This window comes from Berghia stephanieae, chromosome 3, assembly GCF_034508935.2.
Source record: "Berghia stephanieae isolate SIO BIC M18660-M18661 chromosome 3, UCSD_Bste_1.3, whole genome shotgun sequence".
Taxonomy (NCBI): domain Eukaryota; kingdom Metazoa; phylum Mollusca; class Gastropoda; order Nudibranchia; family Aeolidiidae; genus Berghia; species Berghia stephanieae.
The window spans coordinates 94286261-94307970 of record NC_088362.1 but is presented as its reverse complement, the minus strand read 5'-3'; the positions used below and the strand labels follow the sequence as shown (position 1 = coordinate 94307970).

Genomic DNA, 21710 nt, shown 5'->3' with positions numbered 1-21710 from the left:
TCTTGTTGTTACCAACATAAGTGTCTGGGGAAATTACGTAACGTCCAAAAATGCATGAGGCAACTGTTTAACCTCATCTTGTTTTAAGGAGAATAGGAAAATGATTCTCTTTGGTGGTACACTGTAAGAGAGACATACCACATGCCATGAAAACTATCCTGTCCGTCGTGGAAGAAGGATTGTCACTGTCTCTTGTTTCTTAAGTGAAATCGGACAAACAAGTCATTCCGTTTCAAATTTAGAAGAAACAAAGTTGGTGCGATAATATGTTGACATATTAATTACCCGGTGGTAAGGAAATACAAATTCCTAAATTATGCCACATGATTACCACACCTTTTTAATGTGTTAAAGCATGTACCTTTAATTCAGTATAACGTGTTATTGGTAATTTCAGCATTGTCATTTAATGTTTACAAGTCTTAACAAGTCTCCAGTGACCGAATCTTCCATTTCTAATGGCCTTTTTAAAATTCATCTTTTGTTGCTTCAATTGTTTTGTAATCCTAAACAGTACCTTGTTTACTTTTGGCAGGGCACCCCAAATGCCTATCACTTAGGCATTTGACGCATTTAGTTCAATCAATTATTTCAGTGAAAATTTGTTTTGTCACTGTGACAAACTCTGAAAAATTATTATGTTGGTCAGCACGAGTTTTCAATCTATGAGATTGTCATTACCTATTAGAAAAAAAATGGGTAAAATCGTCTTATTTCATATTTTTCTTCCGACATTTTATTCACTTCGGAAGTCCTAGTACACCTTTCATGATGGAGTGCCTTGCCTGTCATTGGACAATAATCCATACCATAATTTAATTATTGTATCAGTTGCAGACATAGATTGAGTATATTGTCTGCCAAAGTAATAAAACGGGTTAGAGGCGGCATTGTTATTACTAAGGTAAAGCATGTTTAAAATGTTAAATAATCACAGTGTCTTTTTATTCCACGTGTATAATATAATATATCGGAAATAAAGCGGCACAAAAAGTACTTTTGTGCAAGGCTGTCGTATTTGGCCGTCTCTAAATATAAATTTGGCCATCTCAGCTTGTTAATGTTATTTGTAAGTAAAGTGGAAAATTGGGGTTGATGAACTCATAACAGCAAAAGTATGTCATTTGAATGGAAGATATTTCACATCATTCTACCTCAGTAAGTTCATTTTTCATGAAAATCGATTAATTCCTTAAGCTTAAACAAAAATCACTGATCAAGAAGAGATTTGTGACAACAATGAAGTCGTGTGTACGATTCGCAAGACACAGCGATCAGTAGTGTATAAAATACCGTGTTCACTTTAATTTAGTTGCCTATTCTGATTTATATTCTTAAATCTTTACCATCAATGTCCAAGGATGATAGAATTTTGAATAGTTTTTCGTGTTGTACTTTATCAAAGGCTTTTGAATAGTCGATGAAACACATATACAGATCTTTATTTACTTCAATACATCTTTCCATCAGCATTGATAATGTGAATATTCCATTTCTGGTACCCTTGTCCTCAACAAAACCAAATTGCATCTCCCCAATTTCAGGTCGTATTTTATTTCTTATTCTTAGTAAAATTATCTTCAAAAAACTAAGCAGTTTTACACCTATTAGAAGAGGAGTTAGGCAGGGGTGTGTCTTGTCTCCAGATTTATTCAACCTCTATAGTGAAATGATATTAAGAGATATCGAACATAAGAAGGGGGTGTGTATTGGAGGAAAGAATGTAACAAATCTGAGGTATGCAGATGATACGGTTCTACTGGCAGAATCTGAACATGAACTACAAGAATTACTGGATGTTGTAGTCAGGAGTAGTGAAAATATGGGACTGGAACTGAATATATCTAAAACAGAATGTATGACGGTATCTAAAAATAATAACCCACCAGCCTGTGTAATAACAAGCAGAGGACAAACAATACAACAAGTTGAATGTTTCAAATATTTAGGCTTCAATGTAACATCCAATGGAAAATCAGATTGTGAAATAAAGAAAAGAATAGGTATGGCGAAGAATGCATTCAACCAGCTACATACAATTATGAAAAACAGGAATATTAGCATGAAAACAAAAATCAAAGTCCTGGATTGCTATGTACTGTCTGTGCTGCTATATGGTTGTGAGAGCTGGACCATAAACAAGACCATGGTTAAAAGACTGGAGGCAGTGGAAATGTGGTTTTACAGAAGAATGATGAGGGTGTCATGGATGGAAAGGAAAAGAAATGAAGAAATTTTAGAAATGGCAAACAGAAAAAGATCACTGATAACAAAAATCATCAAACGCCAAATGGAATTTTTAGGACACATTATCCGCCACCCTGGTTTGGAAATACTCGCCTTGACTGGAAAGATGAATGGAAAAAGAATAAGAGGAAGACAAAGAATAACGTATTTGAAAGGGATAAGAACTTGGACAGATGAAGCTGAGAAAGGTGGCGCTGCTTTAATAGAATTGGCAAGAGATAGATCAGCTTGGCGGAAGATGACCTCCGACGTCTGCTTCAGATATGGAACTACATGAGATGAGATGAGATTCTGATTTATAGCACAATTATTCCGATTTTTAGAGTGCCCTTGTGTTTAATCAGATACTCTCTCAGAGTGGTTCAACAATCATTCTTTATTATACGAGTTTCATTCTGCAAAACTTCATGCTTTTACCAGTATTTACACAATTCGAACCAAAGTCATAAAGGTGACTACCGCACAATTCACGGCAAACGTCCTTGGACTGCGTAGCCAATATCATTCATAACCATGTCCAAAACGTTAAATTCTAAACGCTGAGTAGACTGATTTAAAGCAAAGGATAAAATGATTATCACGAAAGGCCGTCATAAAAAATGGTGGTTGGAAATCTGAATGGTTGTGTATTAACTAGGCATGTGTTTATTCGGATAAATTACGGTATGCTATGTATCTAAGAAATTAGTTTCAAATTTTTAATGAAATGGGAGTACAGGTATACAAACATTTTTTGTGAATTTTAAAATAATTGTAAAAACAAATCAGGGCTCAGTGTCAGTCTCAAGTCCAAACCTTGAGGTCTTCTTCAAAAAGAGAAATGCCATCAGAATAATAGCTGCACAGATCAATTTAAGGAAGCTGGACCAACTTGGACACAGTATTATGAACAGATGAAGTTCTGCTCTCCTGTGATTATCTGTCAAAAAAGTATTACCTTCACTATTGAATTCAAATTTGTTGAGCTAAAACATAATCTAATACATGTAATTTGGCATTATCCATCAAGTCCACCTTAAATTCAATATATATTTATTGGAGACACTTACTCGGTAAACATTGTCCATTACTATAATATGTTGTGGTGCTACACTGGCAACGACTTTGGAAACACGTGTAAGGATTTTTACATTCCACAGGGTCAAGGCAAATACTGTAATAGTTTTTCTCTGAAAATACAATTCATTCATTATTTTGATAAGAAGGAAAATGTTGACATTATATTGATTATTTATCTTCATGGCAATGTATGATGATGGTGGTGACAAACTTTAATGGTACGAGCAGTGTTGGCTTGATTCTTGTATGCTCTTATTAACAAACCATTAAGCCACTGCCATATTCATTTTTAAATAAATAATAAATTGCGCTTATATAGCGCATATTCCCATTGGAGGGCTCTATGTGCTATACAATAAAATCGCGAGAATAAGAACATGAAAATATGACATACAAATGTTAGCGACAGGTCTATACATATATGCAAGTCAAGTAAATATATATATTATAAAAATACAATGAAAAATGTGTCACACATAACAGGGACATAAATAGATATAAATTGTATAAAAAGTTGAATTATTAGTTGTGATTGATTAAAACCAATACATATATAGGGGGTATAAAAATATAATTATGTCACAACATTTCTTTATTTCTAATTATCAAACCTTTAATCTTATAATATTAGTTTAAAAGGTACGTTTTAAAGTGTTTTTAAGAGAATATTTTAAGTCTAAAAATCTAATGTCCTTGGGCAGGCTGTTCCATACTTGAGAATCTGCAAATTTAAAAGATCTTTCATCGTGATTATTTAATTTTCTTCTTTATTGAGTTCATTAAAATTGGTTTGAGTGAAAATGAAACTAGACATTGGAAAACAAATATTTTTTGTTAAAAAGATAATAGTCTTGATGTAGTCACCCATATAATTATATCAGTCGCAAGGCAGCAGCTTCTAATGGTGTCACACTACTATGTTATGATAATATATTCAGGATGCAAAATCACCACAATCGTGTTAGGTCGCGAACCAGCCTGGAAGCTTTGTCACAACGCAATGCTCAGGTAGATGCTCTGTGGTTTCGGGCTCTTGATCAAAATGGGCACATATTGGACAGATGACAAGTCCCCGCTGATAAAGGCAGGTTCACGACCGGAGTTGGTTTGCTGCCATTCAATGTCTCCTCTTGCTGGTGGAAAAGCCTGGCAACTTCTTCCCCAGTTTCGAGGGGTCAATGCCCCTGTCCCCTTGAGGGAATGAATTCGTCAAAACCGACTTCCATCTGGTATGGGCAGCTCTGTCCGAAGTCAAGGAAGCTAAATACAAAGGTTGCTGGGACTCATTTCGGCTCGAAACAGGGGCACCATCAATTATGCATTTGAGAGTGGTATTCCCATTCCCTCTCTTTTTGATCTTATAAAACCAGTTGTTTGTAAAAGTCTCCCACCGGGTATTGGGTGGCTGGAATGATGCCATTCTCTATGTGTTGTTGCCAGAGTTCCAGACACTGTATACATGAATTTGCGAAGAGTTACATCTACCTTCTCAATGTTCTTGCTTCTACCCCAACACTGGAGCGATACTCCGCAGTGGAGTAGCATAGTGTCAGAGCGAAAGTCCTCAGAAGCGCTTGATTAGCACCCCAAGGTTTTCCCGCCAGCTTCTTCAGAAGATAGTTGTGTTTCTCTATCTTCTGGGCAACTCCGTTGATACGGACCCGATAGGTGAGGCTGCAGTCCAGCTTAACCCCCAGGTTCTTCAGATTCGACTCATATTGGAGAAGCTGGTCCCCGACAAGAATAACCAGTTTACGGGTATGCCAGCTATTGCATAGTAGGAATGCTGTGGCCACGGTTATTGAAGTGTTCATCTTCAGGTACCACTTGTCAAAGTAGAATTTCAGTCTGATAACATCTTCACTGATTACGCTCTCAAGACAGGTCCACACCTTACTTTGAGTAAGACGCGCCCAGTCTGTGTATCTTAGCCTTAGGAAGGCTATGTTTGGGATGTCGCTTATGTAGACATTAAACAACATTGGTGCCAGATCCCCGAGGGACTTCATTCCTCAGCTTCCTGACTTTAATTGTAGTGTCTCCCAGCGCGACGTGACATTGTCTCCCCCCCCCCCCCCCCCCAAGATTGAAGAGAACAACTTCAAGCTCTTTTTGCACCTAATGATCTTTACAAGTTTGAGCATTAACCCATCGCATGAGACTGTATTGTACGCCATTGATAGGTCTATAAATAATAAATCAGCACTAGTTTGATTATTCCTTTCAAACTATACTTCAATATGCTCTATAGGGCACCTCCCTTCTCTCAAACCTGCCCACTCGTGTGGCAGGCAGCGAGTAGGACCGGCCCCCATCCGTAAAATAGAACACCCTCCAAAAGTTTGTACAATCAGCTCAGAAGTGATGTGGGTCTGTAACTGTCAACCTCCGCCGGTTTCCCTGATTTCCGGATGACAACTATCTCAGCATGCGTCCACCTTTGTGGAAGCTTTCCTTTTGCAAGGGAGTCAGACATTGCCTCTGCTAGCCACCTACATGCATCATCATATTGGGACATATGCCATCTACCCCTGCTGCTTTTCTGTTCGTCACATCGCTAACGGCAGCAGTTCTAATGGTGCTCACACTACTATGTTATGACAATCGACCAAAGATGCAAACTAAGTACCTCTCTGATGCACCGTCGCAAACCCGCCCGGAAGCTTCGTCACAATGCACCGTTCAACTAAATGATCTGGGGTTTCAGGTTCGTAATACAAAGGGTACATGTTGGTTGGACAGGTGGCAAGTCCCCATTGATGTAGTGAGCGTGCTGTTAAGCAGGTTCTCGATAGAAGCCGACTGGCTGCCACCTAATTCTTTTCTTGCTGTTGGAAAAGCCTGGCAAATTTCTCCCCCAGTTTCGAGAAGTCGATGTCCCCGCCAATTCGAGAGACTAAATTAGTCCAAACGGACTTCCATCTCGTATATGCAGCTCTGTCCAAAGTCAGGAAAACTACGCACAAGGGTTGTCGGGACTTATTTCAGCACGAAACAGGGGCACCATCCATTATGCACTTGAGAGGGGTATCCCCATTCCCTCTCTCTTGAGCTTATAAAGCCAATTGTTTGTAATCGTCTCCCGCTGGAAATCAGAAAGCTGGATTGCTGCCATAATCGGGCCCCATGCTATAGGCTTTTGTACCAGCGTTCCGCAAGCACTGACTTGAGAAGTTTCACCTCTGCCTTCTTAACGTTCTTGCTTCTACCCCACATCGAACGCGGTGGAATAGCATAGTGCCAAGGCAGATGTCCTCAGGAGCAATTGATTAGCGCCCATGTTGATCCCGCCAGCTTCCTCAGAAGACTGTTGTGTTTCTCTATATTATGGGCAACTCCTTTGAGATGCACACAATAGCTAAGGCAGAGGTCCAGCGTCACCCTGAGGCATTTTGGGTTCGGCTCATATGGGAGAAGCTGATCCCCAACGAGGACGTTCAGTTTACGGGTGCACCAGCCACTGCATCAAGACTTTCCACGGTCTCCTGCCACTGTTGCTTCCTTCCTTGTGCCAGAGACAGAAGTAGTCTATCGGCTACGTCCTGAGACTGGGTCTGCTGGTATTCCTTATACAGCTTTTCTGACTCTTCCGTCAACAGGGGGTGTAAAATTTCCGTTTGCCCCATGGAATGGAGCGGTAATCACTCTTATCCTTTTAAATTTGGTTATGTTCTCGGACTTTGGAAGAATAGCAGGGCAGACCTACTCGATATAGGAACTGAATTCCTCACAGTTAACCTTCCTGAAGGACAGTATGTTTGTCCGGTCGCTGACCTCGATATCGCATTTTCAGCTAAAGTTGAGTTGAAACGTTCGTTGATTTCTCGACCGCAACAACAACATTGGCGACACAATCGCAGTAGTATTTGGTTAGGCAACCGACTGCTTCGCCATTGAGAACGTGTTCTGGAATTGATCATTATGTTGTAGTAGTGCCATTCGGGCACTGGGTTGGATCTCCATTCCATCACATATCAGGACAGGCCGTTCAAGGTTCTCGCTCGAAAGCCGGGATATTCTGGTGATGGTCAACAAGAATTACTCCTTTGCCCCTGATATGCCTCAAGCACCCCGACCAAATGTCAAGAAATGTTTCACATGTCTTCATTTATGTTTGATAACCTTTGTGATTCTCAATTCAAAGAACAAGGTTCTTCACTATTATAAAGTCTTGTTTTGTATTTCACAAGATATGCTTGAGGTCATGATTCATAAACAGTTGATAAGAAAATTGTGGGGTAATCATGTGACATGTAGAATACAAAAAATGGCGAGTAGCAAGGCATGGATTGATGCAATGCACAGGGGGTATGACCTAAGCTTTCATTGTCTACACTGTATTTAAATTATAGAGATAAGTAAATAAGGTTGCGATAGCTTTAAAGAAAATGTTAGTTGCCATTGGCTAGATCGTTACACGCATATCGAAATACATTGAAAATCATATTTATGTTACGCATCACAACAACATAGAATTATATAAGATTTTTATTTCTAAAAATTGAATTTATTGTAAAATTATGACACTTTGGTTGAGTTTTTATGTTTAAATTATAAAAGTGAATAATAATTTCTCAACTTCTCAAAAACTTCAATTTGACATTTCTGATCATTTTACCTTTCAAATCCATTTTTTGCATCTGGCTTATCCCAACATAGTACTATTTTGAGGGGTTGGGTCAAATATCAGTATCAACGGATCAAAAACCCTTGATATCATGTAATGTAAACATTATGGATGGGTGATAATGATTGTACAAATCTGATCCCAGCGCTCTATAAGGAATTTTACATCTAATTACCCCACTTGATTGAAATACCCGAATATAGGTAGCATTGGGATTGTGTAAGAGGGCTTGAGGGCTTGTACAGGAAGGATATATAGCAGACAATTTGCATAGTATAAAACAGAAATTTCGGTCCTGCTAGGAGAATAAATGAAGAGCTGGGAACTCCAATGAATATCATAAATTCGTGTTAATGCACTTTAAAAAGTTTTCACATTTCTTAATTTATTTTTGATAACCTTTGTGATTCTCGATTCAAAGAAATAGTTTCTTCACTATTATAAAGTCTTGTTTTGTCTTTCACAAGATATGCTTGAGGTCATGATTCATAAACATATGATAAGAAAATTGTGGGGTTAACATGTGACATGGAGAATACAAAAAATGGAAAGATTTTTTTTTAAAAACTTACTTGCAACACATTTTGATCCATAGTAATATTTGGAACTTTCGCAGTCACATTTTCCGTTGATACACAATAGAATATTAATACATTCGCCGGGAATTGCAGGAGAAGAACAAAGTTCATCCTTTGACTTTCCTGGATGAAAGATTTTAAAAATTCGATATCAAAGGACAACCCAAAACAAATAAAAAAAACAAAACAAACGTCAGATAAACTTTATAAATTTGGTAGCAAGTAAATGAAAGTAGAAAAAAGTTAATATATTATCAAAACTTAAAGAATGTTATTTTAAAACTTTTTCTTGTAATTGTACTTGTTTTAATTCGGTTGGTGCAATTTGTTGCCTGTTCACCATTGCACATACAAAAACACCAATGAATAAATATACATAATTACTCCAATTAAATCACATACACATACAATCCAACCCTATAGACACAGTTGGATAGTGTATATGTGACCCTCACCCCAAACAGTATGATGAAGGGGTGATGCAGATGCTAATAAACAATTTGAAAGTTAGAATAACCAACAAAAAAAAGAAATGTAAATTGTTGTCATTTTAAGAATTTATATTCATTATCTCAAAAAATAAATATTTTACCCAAATCACACATTAATTATATTCGTCCTCAAAAAGTATGAAAACAACCAATCGTATATTTGTGACAATAAACTCATTTTTTATTATTTAAATCACTCCAACATAATATCATTTTGAGGTCACATGTATTATGCTGGCCTTTCCAGAACGCAGAGTTGACTGAAGGAGTCGTGATAAAGTCATCTGGCAAACTATTCTATTTATTGATTGAACTTAAAGAAAGAAAAAAAATACCCCTAAGATTTGCCCAGAGTTACAACTTTTGTCATTTCAAACTGTGTCCTCTGGTTGTTCTTTAGAGGGTGCTGGAATGTTACAAGTATAGACAACGATCATGACCCCTCATGGCTTGTGCTTAAAACTTGGTAGTTTGAGAAGAGCTAGTTTCTGAGGACAGGTTTTGTCATCCAGAGATAGAAATTTTGAGGTTATTCTTTGGACATTCTCAATTTCTTGTCAGAGCTAGTTGTATTGGGGTTGGCATACCATACTCAAGGATGGGTTTGTCAATGCCTTTAAAAAGGTAGAACCAGAGCTCTTCTAATAAAAAGTCATAAGATCATCTAATTATTCTGACAACTCTGCTTGTTTTTTATGTAATCTGGAGGATTTGATTTTTTAACTGTAAATGATCAACGGTAATGACAAAAGGTCTTTTTCTGTATCTCTTTCAATCAAGGTGATTCATTCTTTCTCCATTTTCTAAAGTGGAATTCTTTATTGCATCGTCTGTCTTTTTTAATCCTATTTAAATAAAAAATGAATTTTATGGATAAGATATGAGTAAACAATTTGAAGACTAGTCATAGAGCCATTTGGGTAGATTGTACTACCATTGAGTAAAAACGTTTTGTGACTGTGGTGAATAAATTAACTGGATTAGCTGCTGTATCTGGAAGCTTCATAAATCTGTAAAATGAATGAGTGTTTCTGGTCTCCCTCTTTGAGATATATTGCTTGTAAGAAGGGCATTATTTACTCTGTCCCATTTACAACAACCATCTGGGCCTGTTTTCATGAACGCAGACTAGATTTAGTAATTTACTAATGACTTAAGCCTAAGTGGAGCAAGTGACTAAAAAATCAGATTTCATGAACGCTGTCTAGTCTCTTACTAGCTACTTGCCTAGAAGTGGGCGTTGGACGGACGGTGACTAAATCGGCTGTTTTTGCTTATAACATCACGTTCTCAAGTACACAATAGCAGGTAAAATACCCGCCTTCATACTTTCAACGAAAAATATTTCCAAAGCGAAAATTAGCAACACATTCAGTGGAGATTATATTTTGTTCTTTTTCATATTTTAACTTACTTTTGCCATGATGAATCAAATAGACTACAATGATGTCAATGGTCGACTGTCAATTCTATATTTAGGTCAATGAAAGTTTCATTGAAACCCAAACAAATTGAACCAAATAAATAAACAAACATACAAAAGAGGAAGTATGTGTTATGATGAATCACATTATTTCAATCAGTTACAATGCCAGCAGAATAACTTTTGTCTCCACAATACTTTCTAGTCATTTCTTTTTTTGGTTGTTCTTTGACGCAAACCCTTCTATTTCGGATTCTCGTTCACGCGCAAGTCACGAGCCGATTAGATTCAATTTATTTTTAGTTTTTACTCACAAAAATGTGTACTTTGGACGATTTGCACTTATCTCATAGTTCTTTTAAGCCAGTGTCAATAGCAACAGGACACTTTTTACCTATGGCATTCGTAACAACGTATTTTCCTTCCGAATCGTAGCTCTCTCATCTAAAAATAGTTGCTATCTCGTTGATTCTATGATGTATCCTAGTAATAGTCTCAGTCTAAGCTTGTGAAGTCCTGCCTCAGCAAATAACTAAAACTTGGCCAAACTTAGTCTGAAGGAGCCATGATTTTAGTCTAGGACTTGCTTAGTCAGCTCACATGAAATTCGATTTTTTCAAGTCGTTGACTAAAGTCATAGGTAGTCAGAGACAAAGCCCGTCCGCGTTTATGAAAACGGGCCATGGTGTCTAGAATATAAGATTTTTTCAATCTATTAAAAATATCTCCATCGTTTTCAAGGCCTCAATTTTTAACATAAGGGAGTTTTGTTCCACATTATCAGATGTTTTTTGGAAGTCTGTGCATACCATATTAATTGTTCCTTGCTTGTCGGACATTTTATTTAATCGTCCAGAACATCTTGTGCTGTGTTTATCATATGGTTACACTCAATCATTTCTATCACACCACGCTAACGATTCGTTCACACTCCAACCATCGTTGAGTACAGACGATCCAATTTATACTGCATTTCATTTTATTTGTTGTTTTTTTGTTGTTGTGCCGACGAAGGGTTTGTACCCGAAACGCCCATTGTCAGTTTTGTTCCCACCGATTCCTCACCATCATTATTCTTTCGTTAGTATTTTCGGGACCCCATGCTTCAGGCAGCGCCCACCGCTCTCTACTTAGAACAACGCTACACAGTGGATAAGTACCATCGTTACTTATATTTACTAAAAAAAATTACACACACACACACATTCTCAAACAATTTTTACACCCCTATACTTGTCTCACACTATTTTTATTGGTGGGGCCAAAAAAAAAAATAATAAAACGATCAAAACAAACACGAAGAAGAAATAGATATGATTTCTTTGTTACTTCATATGACGCATGCGCAGCTGGAAAAGTAACACATTTCTATGACGTTTTGCGATACGTTTCCGATGAATCCTCAGTTAAAAATAGATTGACCTCTGTAGTCTGGGACTTCGCTAGCGTAGTCAGACAGGGTTGCCAGTTTGGCATTTTAAATGCCAGATTCCAAAAATCTGGCATTTTTGAAAACCGTTTGGCATTAGAAAAATCATTTGGCATTTGGCATTTTCATTTGGCATTTTCTTTTCTTGTATATTATACTTCAAATGACACCTTTTCTCGACCGTGGTGTAGTGGTTTAGCACTCCACTTAGTAGTCAGTAGGTAAAAAATTACCCCAACGGGAAATTTAGTATAATTTAAAAAAAAAGAAAAAAAAAGAAAAGAAAACACGCAAGCCACCAGGATATGATAGTAAATTGTCTATCAAAAGTGAGTAGTTTTCTTAGAGGGGGTGGGAGTCAACAGACTTTGGCATTTTTTTGAGTGTTTTGGCATTTTTTGAGTCTTCTCCTGGCATTTTGTTGAAAAATAATCTGGCAACCCTGTAGTCAGAGACTTGATAGTCAGGGACGAAGTCTGACTCCATGAATAGATTACTTTCCGTAGTCTCGGACTTCCCAAAGTCTGAGATTACAAAGTCTCAGACTTTGCTATAGTCTGAGACTACCATAGTCCCGCTCCATGAATCAGACCCCAGTTGTTTAATGATCATGTCTCTCCTGTGTTTCCATTAAATTGAATAGTATACAGATCCAATGTACTGGTCTGTAGTACCATGCTATTGCCCTGCTGCCTTTTTAGAGTATGCCAATAGTGCTGCATGACAATCAGTATGCTAAGCGAGATTCCACATAATTTAGAAATTGGTAAACCTAGGACACAGCCTACTTAAAATAATCCACATAGTAGAATCTTAATGCAGCCTGGGCCTCACTTTGAGCAAATCATGCTGCAAGACATATCGTCCAGAAAGTTGGCAATTTAAGACGGACTGCTTCGACATACATCATATTGGGCTCACCAATAAATAGTAATGTGAATAAAATATAGTATAAAAAAGTACTCAGAGTAGAAATTCGATTTATTCTTCTTTTTTGTTTAATCATGTTCTCTTTTTCTCTTTCGCTAACCTCAAGAAACTTCAAAAGTCAATATGGATCAAAGTACATACAACAGCAATGCTTAACAATTAACTTTACTGAATGAATAGGATTTGGTTCTATTTCGCCTTTTCTGTAAATTGAGTTGGTTATTGTGATAAAATGGAAAATATCCCATAAATATTGTGTACGGTTGTTTATTTCTTTACTTACTTGTCACACATGTCCCTTGATCGTGATATTCATTACTAGAACAATTACAATGTCCCGAACTACAAAGCATAGGTTCACTGCACTCATAGGTGTTAAGGCATGGTTGTCCGTGGTCTTTCTCTAGAAAGTTAAGAAAATTAAAAAGAGAGGTTGGCGTCTCATTCATCATTAATTAATAACATCATAACAATCATCTCTGCCAACACTGCAACCACCATCATCATCACCTTCATCATTACCACCACCACCACCATCATCATCATCATCACATCATCACCATCATCATCATCATCATCATCATCATCATCATCACCATCGTCTTCATCATCATCATCATCATCATCATCATCATCATCATCATCCTCATCGTTATGATAATTTTAAATATCATAACCTTAATTACTACTATCACTATCTACAACATAACTGTTGGAATGTTCTAATTCATCATTATTTATTTCATAACAATCAAGACTATTACGATCCTCTCTTGTAAAGCATCGAATAACATTATGGTAGTCACAAGGACAAATAATAAATGAGCCCTATAAATAATATAAGTGATTCTTGAGAAATTTTCACAGATTAAGTACTACATTAATTGTCAATGTCTTTAGTATAATTATTATCAATTTGGCACCGGCTTAAACTTCCTTCACTTTATTGAATTTCAGTATGGTTTTCTGTTTGTCATCAAATCATATACGACCATTCTCTTGAAAAGATTTTAATGAGAGCGAATCACCTCTCTGGAAGTCTAAAACAATAACAATGAGCTGATTGGCATCACCTTCATTCTATAACAGGAAAAATTATGATTTGAAAGAGACCTGGTCTTGCAGGCAAAGGTTTATTCTTTACAATTGGAGGGATGAGATTACTGGCATCAGTGGCTGGGCAGTGCAATGTCTTACTTACTTACTTACTTACTTACTTACTTACTTTAAAAAAACTAAGCAATGAATTCCTTTTTTTCAGCTCATATTCTCAAAAATCCTCTTTGCTGGATTCCACATCTTCTTTATCAAGCCAGATATGGCCAGTGTTGATGATTTGTCTGCAGTCATATAGTACTATTTCTTGCTGCTTCCAGTATTTGGGACATCTAGTTTTGAACGAATTAAAACTTTTACGCATGCGATTTCATCAGGCAAACTTTTCTACAGCTGAGGAACTCTCAATAAAAGTATACTTTCTAATATATATCATTTTCTTTTTGGACAAAGCTTTCTACTGTTTTCCCGTGTCTCATGTCTGGGTAGATTTTCTGACAACATTTTCACAAAATGTCCAGTGATGAAGACGACGACGACGACGACGAAGACGATGGTGATGATGTGGCGGTTACAACAGTGGTGGAGGTGATGATGGTGTGATGGATTGATCCCAATCAATATCTTGTATACTTATATCATATCACCCCGACCTTTTCTTGTCATGAAGTCAACGACTGTTCTGCATGATCATTGAATGAAAAGAAACAATGTTCCCAAAACATTGGCTACAATAAAATCGGTGAGGGAGTTCACAAACATTAGCATTCTTACTTGAGCAGTAACGAGTATCAAGTATCTGTGATGAGAAATGATGGTTCCTCTGTGATCTCTTTACTATGCCTGGCAAGCTATTAGCATGGATGCCTTTTTTTGCTATAATCTTATACCAGGTTCCCGCACATTCAGCAGAAAACAATTCCAGACCTTTCCCAGACCCCAATCTTGATCAATAAACTCCACGAAAGGAATGAAGACTATCAAATTTTTAAAAAGGATTTCAGGTGTGTTATAAATAGTAAGTTGTGTAGATGAAGTGGAGAAAGGGATGTGCTGATTATGCATTGCTGGCGATTGGAGTAGTAGGGGTAGAGATGATAATGATGACGACGAAGACGACGACGACAACGACGACGATGATGATGATGATGTGGCGGTTGCAACAGTGGTGGTATTGATGATGGTGTGATGGTTTGTTGTAGTAGTGGTTGTATTTTTAATTCAGAAAAGTGAGTGGAGCAGGCACTTATGTTGGTAACAACAAGATATGAAGTGAATAGAAAAGTGCCAGAAGACAATAGAGAATAAAAATTTTTTCGCGGCGGTGGTGGGGTTTGAACCTGCGACCTTATTGGTACGACAACTCCGCCTGGCAGGTGAGAGCGTGGCTCTACCGTGTGAGCTATCCACGAACACAAAAATATTCGTTTCAAACTCAAAGTCATTACTAGATCCCTCTCTCACCCACTTCTTGAGACCGCCGATTCGTTCGTACACCACCATCGCGAATAATTTTGACCAGCAGTTAAGCTTAATAGCCAATATTCTCAACACAAACATATAACATAGAAACGATTGAGACATTGAGTATGCTCCGGTGTATGGGGTGAATTTTTAATTCAGAAAAGTGAGTGGAGCAGGCACTTATGTTGGTAACAACAAGATATGAAGTGAATAGAAAAGTGCCAGAAGACAATAGAGAATAAAAATTTTTTCGCGGCGGTGGTGGGGTTTGAACCTGCGACCTTATTGGTACGACAACTCCGCCTGGCAGGTGAGAGCGTGGCTCTACCGTGTGAGCTATCCACGAACACAAAAATATTCGTTTCAAACTCAAAGTCATTACTAGATCCCTCTCTCACCCACTTCTTGAGACCGCCGATTCGTTCGTACACCACCATCGCGAATAATTTTGACCAGCAGTTAAGCTTAATAGCCAATATTCTCAACACAAACATATAACATAGAAACGATTGAGACATTGAGTATGCTCCGGTGTATGGGGTGAATTTTTAATTCAGAAAAGTGAGTGGAGCAGGCACTTATGTTGGTAACAACAAGATATGAAGTGAATAGAAAAGTGCCAGAAGACAATAGAGAATAAAAATTTTTTCGCGGCGGTGGTGGGGTTTGAACCTGCGACCTTATTGGTACGACAACTCCGCCTGGCAGGTGAGAGCGTGGCTCTACCGTGTGAGCTATCCACGAACACAAAAATATTCGTTTCAAACTCAAAGTCATTACTAGATCCCTCTCTCACCCACTTCTTGAGACCGCCGATTCGTTCGTACACCACCATCGCGAATAATTTTGACCAGCAGTTAAGCTTAATAGCCAATATTCTCAACACAAACATATAACATAGAAACGATTGAGACATTGAGTATGCTCCGGTGTATGGGGTGAATTTTTAATTCAGAAAAGTGAGTGGAGCAGGCACTTATGTTGGTAACAACAAGATATGAAGTGAATAGAAAAGTGCCAGAAGACAATAGAGAATAAAAATTTTTTGCGGCGGTGGTGGGGTTTGAACTGCGACCTTATTGGTACGACAACTCCGCCTGGCAGGTGAGAGCGTGGCTCTACCGTGTGAGCTATCCACGAACACAAAAATATTCGTTTCAAACTCAAAGTCATTACTAGATCCCTCTCTCACCCACTTCTTGAGACCGCCGATTCGTTCGTACACCACCATCGCGAATAATTTTGACCAGCAGTTAAGCTTAATAGCCAATATTCTCAACACAAACATATAACATAGAAACGATTGAGACATTGAGTATGCTCCGGTGTATGGGGTGAATTTTTAATTCAGAAAAGTGAGTGGAGCAGGCACTTATGTTGGTAACAACAAGATATGAAGTGAATAGAAAAGTGCCAGAAGACAATAGAGAATAAAAATTTTTTCGCGGCGGTGGTGGGTTTGAACCTGCGACCTTATTGGTACGACAACTCCGCCTGGCAGGTGAGAGCGTGGCTCTACCGTGTGAGCTATCCACGAACACAAAAATATTCGTTTCAAACTCAAAGTCATTACTAGATCCCTCTCTCACCCACTTCTTGAGACCGCCGATTCGTTCGTACACCACCATCGCGAATAATTTTGACCAGCAGTTAAGCTTAATAGCCAATATTCTCAACACAAACATATAACATAGAAACGATTGAGACATTGAGTATGCTCCGGTGTATGGGGTGAATTTTTAATTCAGAAAAGTGAGTGGAGCAGGCACTTATGTTGGTAACAACAAGATATGAAGTGAATAGAAAAGTGCCAGAAGACAATAGAGAAAAAATTTTTATTCTCTATTGTCTTCTGGCACTTTTCTATTCACTTCATATCTTGTTGTTACCAACATAAGTGCCTGCTCCACTCACTTTTCTGAATTAAAAATTCACCCCATACACCGGAGCATACTCAATGTCTCAATCGTTTCTATGTTATATGTTTGTGTTGAGAATATTGGCTATTAAGCTTAACTGCTGGTCAAAATTATTCGCGATGGTGGTGTACGAACGAATCGGCGGTCTCAAGAAGTGGGTGAGAGAGGGATCTAGTAATGACTTTGAGTTTGAAACGAATATTTTTGTGTTCGTGGATAGCTCACACGGTAGAGCCACGCTCTCACCTGCCAGGCGGAGTTGTCGTACCAATAAGGTCGCAGGTTCAAACCCCACCACCGCCGCGAAAAAATTTTTATTCTCTATTGTCTTCTGGCACTTTTCTATTCACTTCATATCTTGTTGTTACCAACATAAGTGCCTGCTCCACTCACTTTTCTGAATTAAAAATTCACCCCATACACCGGAGCATACTCAATGTCTCAATCGTTTCTATGTTATATGTTTGTGTTGAGAATATTGGCTATTAAGCTTAACTGCTGGTCAAAATTATTCGCGATGGTGGTGTACGAACGAATCGGCGGTCTCAAGAAGTGGGTGAGAGAGGGATCTAGTAATGACTTTGAGTTTGAAACGAATATTTTTGTGTTCGTGGATAGCTCACACGGTAGAGCCACGCTCTCACCTGCCAGGCGGAGTTGTCGTACCAATAAGGTCGCAGGTTCAAACCCCACCACCGCCGCGAAAAAATTTTTATTCTCTATTGTCTTCTGGCACTTTTCTATTCACTTCATATCTAGTAGTGGTTGTAGTGATGATGATGATGATGATGATGATGATGATGATGATGATGATGATGATGATGATGATGATGATGATGATGAGGATATGGATGAATGTGAGGATAATAATGATGTGGTGGTGGCGGATGTGGTAGTGTAGTAGTGGTGGTAGTGATGATGATGATGATGTTGATGAGGTGGTTGTTGCGGAAGTGGTGATAGTGATGGTAATGATGATGATGTGGTAGTTGCATTAGTGGTGGTAGATATGATGATGGTGATGTGGTGGTGGTGGTGGTGATAGTCATGATGATGATGTGGTGGTTGTGGTGGTGGCTGTAGTAGTATTGGTAGTGATGATGATGAAAATGATGATGATGATGATGACGATGATGATGATGATGATGATGATGATGATGATGATGATGATGATGGTGGTGGTGGTGGGGGTGGTTGTGATTGCAGTAGTAGTGGTAATGATGATGATGAATGATGATGAGCATGATGTTGATGATGATGATCATGATGATGTGGTGGTGTCGCAGTACTGGTGGTAGTAATAAAGAATTGGTGGAGGAGTTATAGTAGTGGTGGTCGTGGTGGTGGTGGTGATGACATGGTAGTAGCTTCAGAAATGATGATGATGATGATGTGGTGGTGGTGGTGGTGGTGGTGGTTGTGGTGATGGTTGCATTAGTAGTGGTAATGATGATGATGATCATGATGATTATGATGATCATGTGGTGGTGGTGGTGGTGGTTGCAGTACTTGTGGTAGAGATAAAGAATTGGTTGAGGAGTTGTAGTAGTGGTGCTCGTGGTGGTGATGGTGATGACAAGGTAGTGGCTGCAGAAGTGATGATGATGTGGTGGTGGCGGTAGCTATGCGGTGGTGGTGGTAATTTTGATAAATAACAATAAATAATTGAGCTTTTATATACCACACTATCCACTAAACGTGCTCAAAGCGCTTTACAAGGGGTCCCTGGCCTACAGCAACACCACATGTAGAACGTGACATGACACCTGTTAGGCGATAATACAATTTCTTTCCGACAGAGACAAGGCCAGGAATACATCGAGAGAATGTGAGTAAAGAACCTTCACCAAGGACTCAACAATGCACCTAGCGAGGCTTGAGCCTTAGCCTTAATGTCATTCTTCTTGGAGACATGCGAGTCAATGTGTACTACTATAATTCAATCTGGCTTTGCAGAATAGACAGTTAACTGTCCCAGCAAAAGGAATCTTTTGGCATAATCATAATTGGAAAGAAAATCTCTATTTTTATCTTTATTTTCCAAACAAATCTATTTGAATTTAATTCTGACTTTGTCTTATATTACCATCAAGTGAAGGTCCCGGCTTTCCGCACATCTCTCGAGCTAAGGGCAAAAACTGAAGTATTCATTTAACTACCTCTTAAAGAAAATATAAAACCTAGTACCTTTAATTAGCCCAGGAAAAACAAAAACTAAGACCTTTACTATGCCCCCCCCCCCCCCCCATTCCCAAAACAAACCGTTGGTCCTTGAGCTAACCCTGACTATTAGAGAGAATTAAATCAACAACAACAAAAACAGGGGCTGTTTTCATGAACGCAGACTAGCGCTTAGTCTCTGACTATCTCTGACTTTAGTCAATGACTTGAAAGAGTCGGATTCGTGTGAGCTGACCAAGCAAGTCCGGGACTAAAATCACGGCACCTTCGGAGTAAGTTTGGTCAAGTTTTAGTCATTTGCTGAGGCAGGACTTCACAAGCTTAGACTGAGAAAGTACACATCTTTGTGAGTAAAAACTTTTAAAAACTGAATCTATCGGCTCGGAGAGTTGAGAGTGAACGAAAGTCTCCAAAATCAAAGGGTTTGCGTCAAAGAACAACAACAAAACACGATCCAATGGTCATGTCAACTCCTATTCTTCCAGCAGGCGTCCTTGATCTGGAGACACTAAAGCCTGTAACATTTCTTCTGCCCCTGGGTGGGAATGAATCAGGTTGGCTAGTGACACAAAATATACACTGAGATACTTGGCATAATTGTGGTGATTCATGGTAAAAAGCAGTGGGCACAGTTCTTTCAAACAAGATAGATGAAGAAGAAAGTTGTTAGTCTTTGTGGCTCGCAGAAACTGGAGGAGAAGCCAAACTCTGTCCGTGTATTGGATCCAGTACTGTACAGTTTATCCGTACTTTCATGAGCGGAAACTCTCTTTGAAAGCTTCATACTGGGAAAATAACTCAGCATACACATTTGATTGGAGAATTTGATTAGCTGTATTGTTTGAAATTCCGTCGGTGAATTCATTTATGTAAGACATGAGGTTATTACTTAGTTTTGAATCCGTGTCCTGCTCAAATTTTGCAAGCAGAAGCCTCTCTAGAGCCTCCAAAGCATACACATGCACTCGCATAGCCCTGCTGTAGTTCTTTCCACTCATAACCCTATCCATAGAACCATGTAAACATATCCTTGCTTCAGTCACAATTACTTCAAAACCAGATCCACTTTGGAGCTTTCCCAGGGCACCAAGATATGGCATTATGGTGTGAAAGACACCCAGGTGAATAATGACTGTTTTGTAAAGCTGCGGGTTTTGCCAGACAATATCGTAAACTTTCTTTGCTACAGCAAGGTCAAATGGTACAAATGTATATGGCTGACCAAGCTCCAAAGATAGTTGTAGTACCTTGTGTACTGTGGCTGCTTCAGTGATGGGAGCTTTGCTGACAGGCATATATTCAACAATTGAAGACATGATGGTTTCATTTTCATTTTGGGGGTTTGGAGTTTTTGATGAAAGCCTTAAGTCTAAAAATCCCAAAATTACGCTTACACCAAGGATACAATTTCAGAAATATGTGTTATATGCCCATGAATCATGCCTGAATTGTGCTAATACAAAATTCCTCTTGTTTATTTCTCACTGAAGGGAAGCAAAAGCACTGTAATATATTTTTTTCATATTATAGAGAAAATGGCTATCAAAGATTTAAAAACCTTATATAGCTTTGTTAAATATTGTGTGGTATGAGGCAAAAGATGAGAAATTACAATAAAATTCCACTATTGATTGTATTTGAAGCAATTTTAGGATGATAAACAATCATTTATATGCGCAAAAATGAATTCACCGAAAATTGCACCCAATGACATTTCTACGGCCATAACTCACGTAAATGACACTTGAAAAAACAGTAACACCCAGATTAATATTATTATATGTCCTTGAAGCATGCTTGAATTGTGCTAGTACAAAATTCCTCCTGAAGGGAAGCAAGTAAACTGTAATAGATTTTTTTTTCAAATTATAGAGAAAATGGCTATCAAAGATTTAAAAACGTTTTATAGCTTTGTAAAATATTGTATGATATGAGGCAAAAACAAAAAATGAGAAATTACAATAAAATTACACTATTGATTCTATGTTAAGCAATTTTAAGGTGATAAACAATCATTTTATGCACAAAAACGAATTGCACAAAAATTTGCACCCAATTACCTTTCAAGGGCCGTAACTCTTGTAAATGACACTTGAAATAACGGTAACAATACCCGGATTAATACTCAAGAAATATTGCTGTTTCAGAAAAAAAAATAATGTCGCAAAAACTCCCCCAGGGGGAAGAGGGTTTCGCCCACTTGCCCATGCACGATTTCCATTAAAATTGTAAAAAGGCACTTACTAGGAATACACAATCCGTTATTGTGGAATGTGTCAATACTGCAATGACAACGGCCATCAATA

General features: G+C 38.2%; 1 protein-coding gene across 2 annotated transcripts in view; it reads right to left on the bottom strand.

The window, feature by feature from the left end:
- Positions 1-21710, bottom strand: part of LOC144968878 (uncharacterized) — a 139823-nt gene that overhangs the window by 50963 nt on the left and 67150 nt on the right. For both annotated transcript variants that reach the window (XR_013644679.1, XM_078907693.1), the window contains exons 14-17: positions 21649-21710; positions 13068-13187; positions 8506-8634; positions 3297-3416 (exon numbers count right to left, since the gene is read on the bottom strand). The exon at positions 21649-21710 is cut by the window's right edge and continues 58 nt beyond it. Coding sequence is in view for 1 of the 2 variants with exons in the window: in XM_078907693.1 (XP_078763819.1) it covers positions 3297-3416; positions 8506-8634; positions 13068-13187; positions 21649-21710 (431 nt within the window). In the remaining variant the exon portion in view is untranslated. The remainder of the gene's footprint in view (positions 1-3296; positions 3417-8505; positions 8635-13067; positions 13188-21648) is intronic.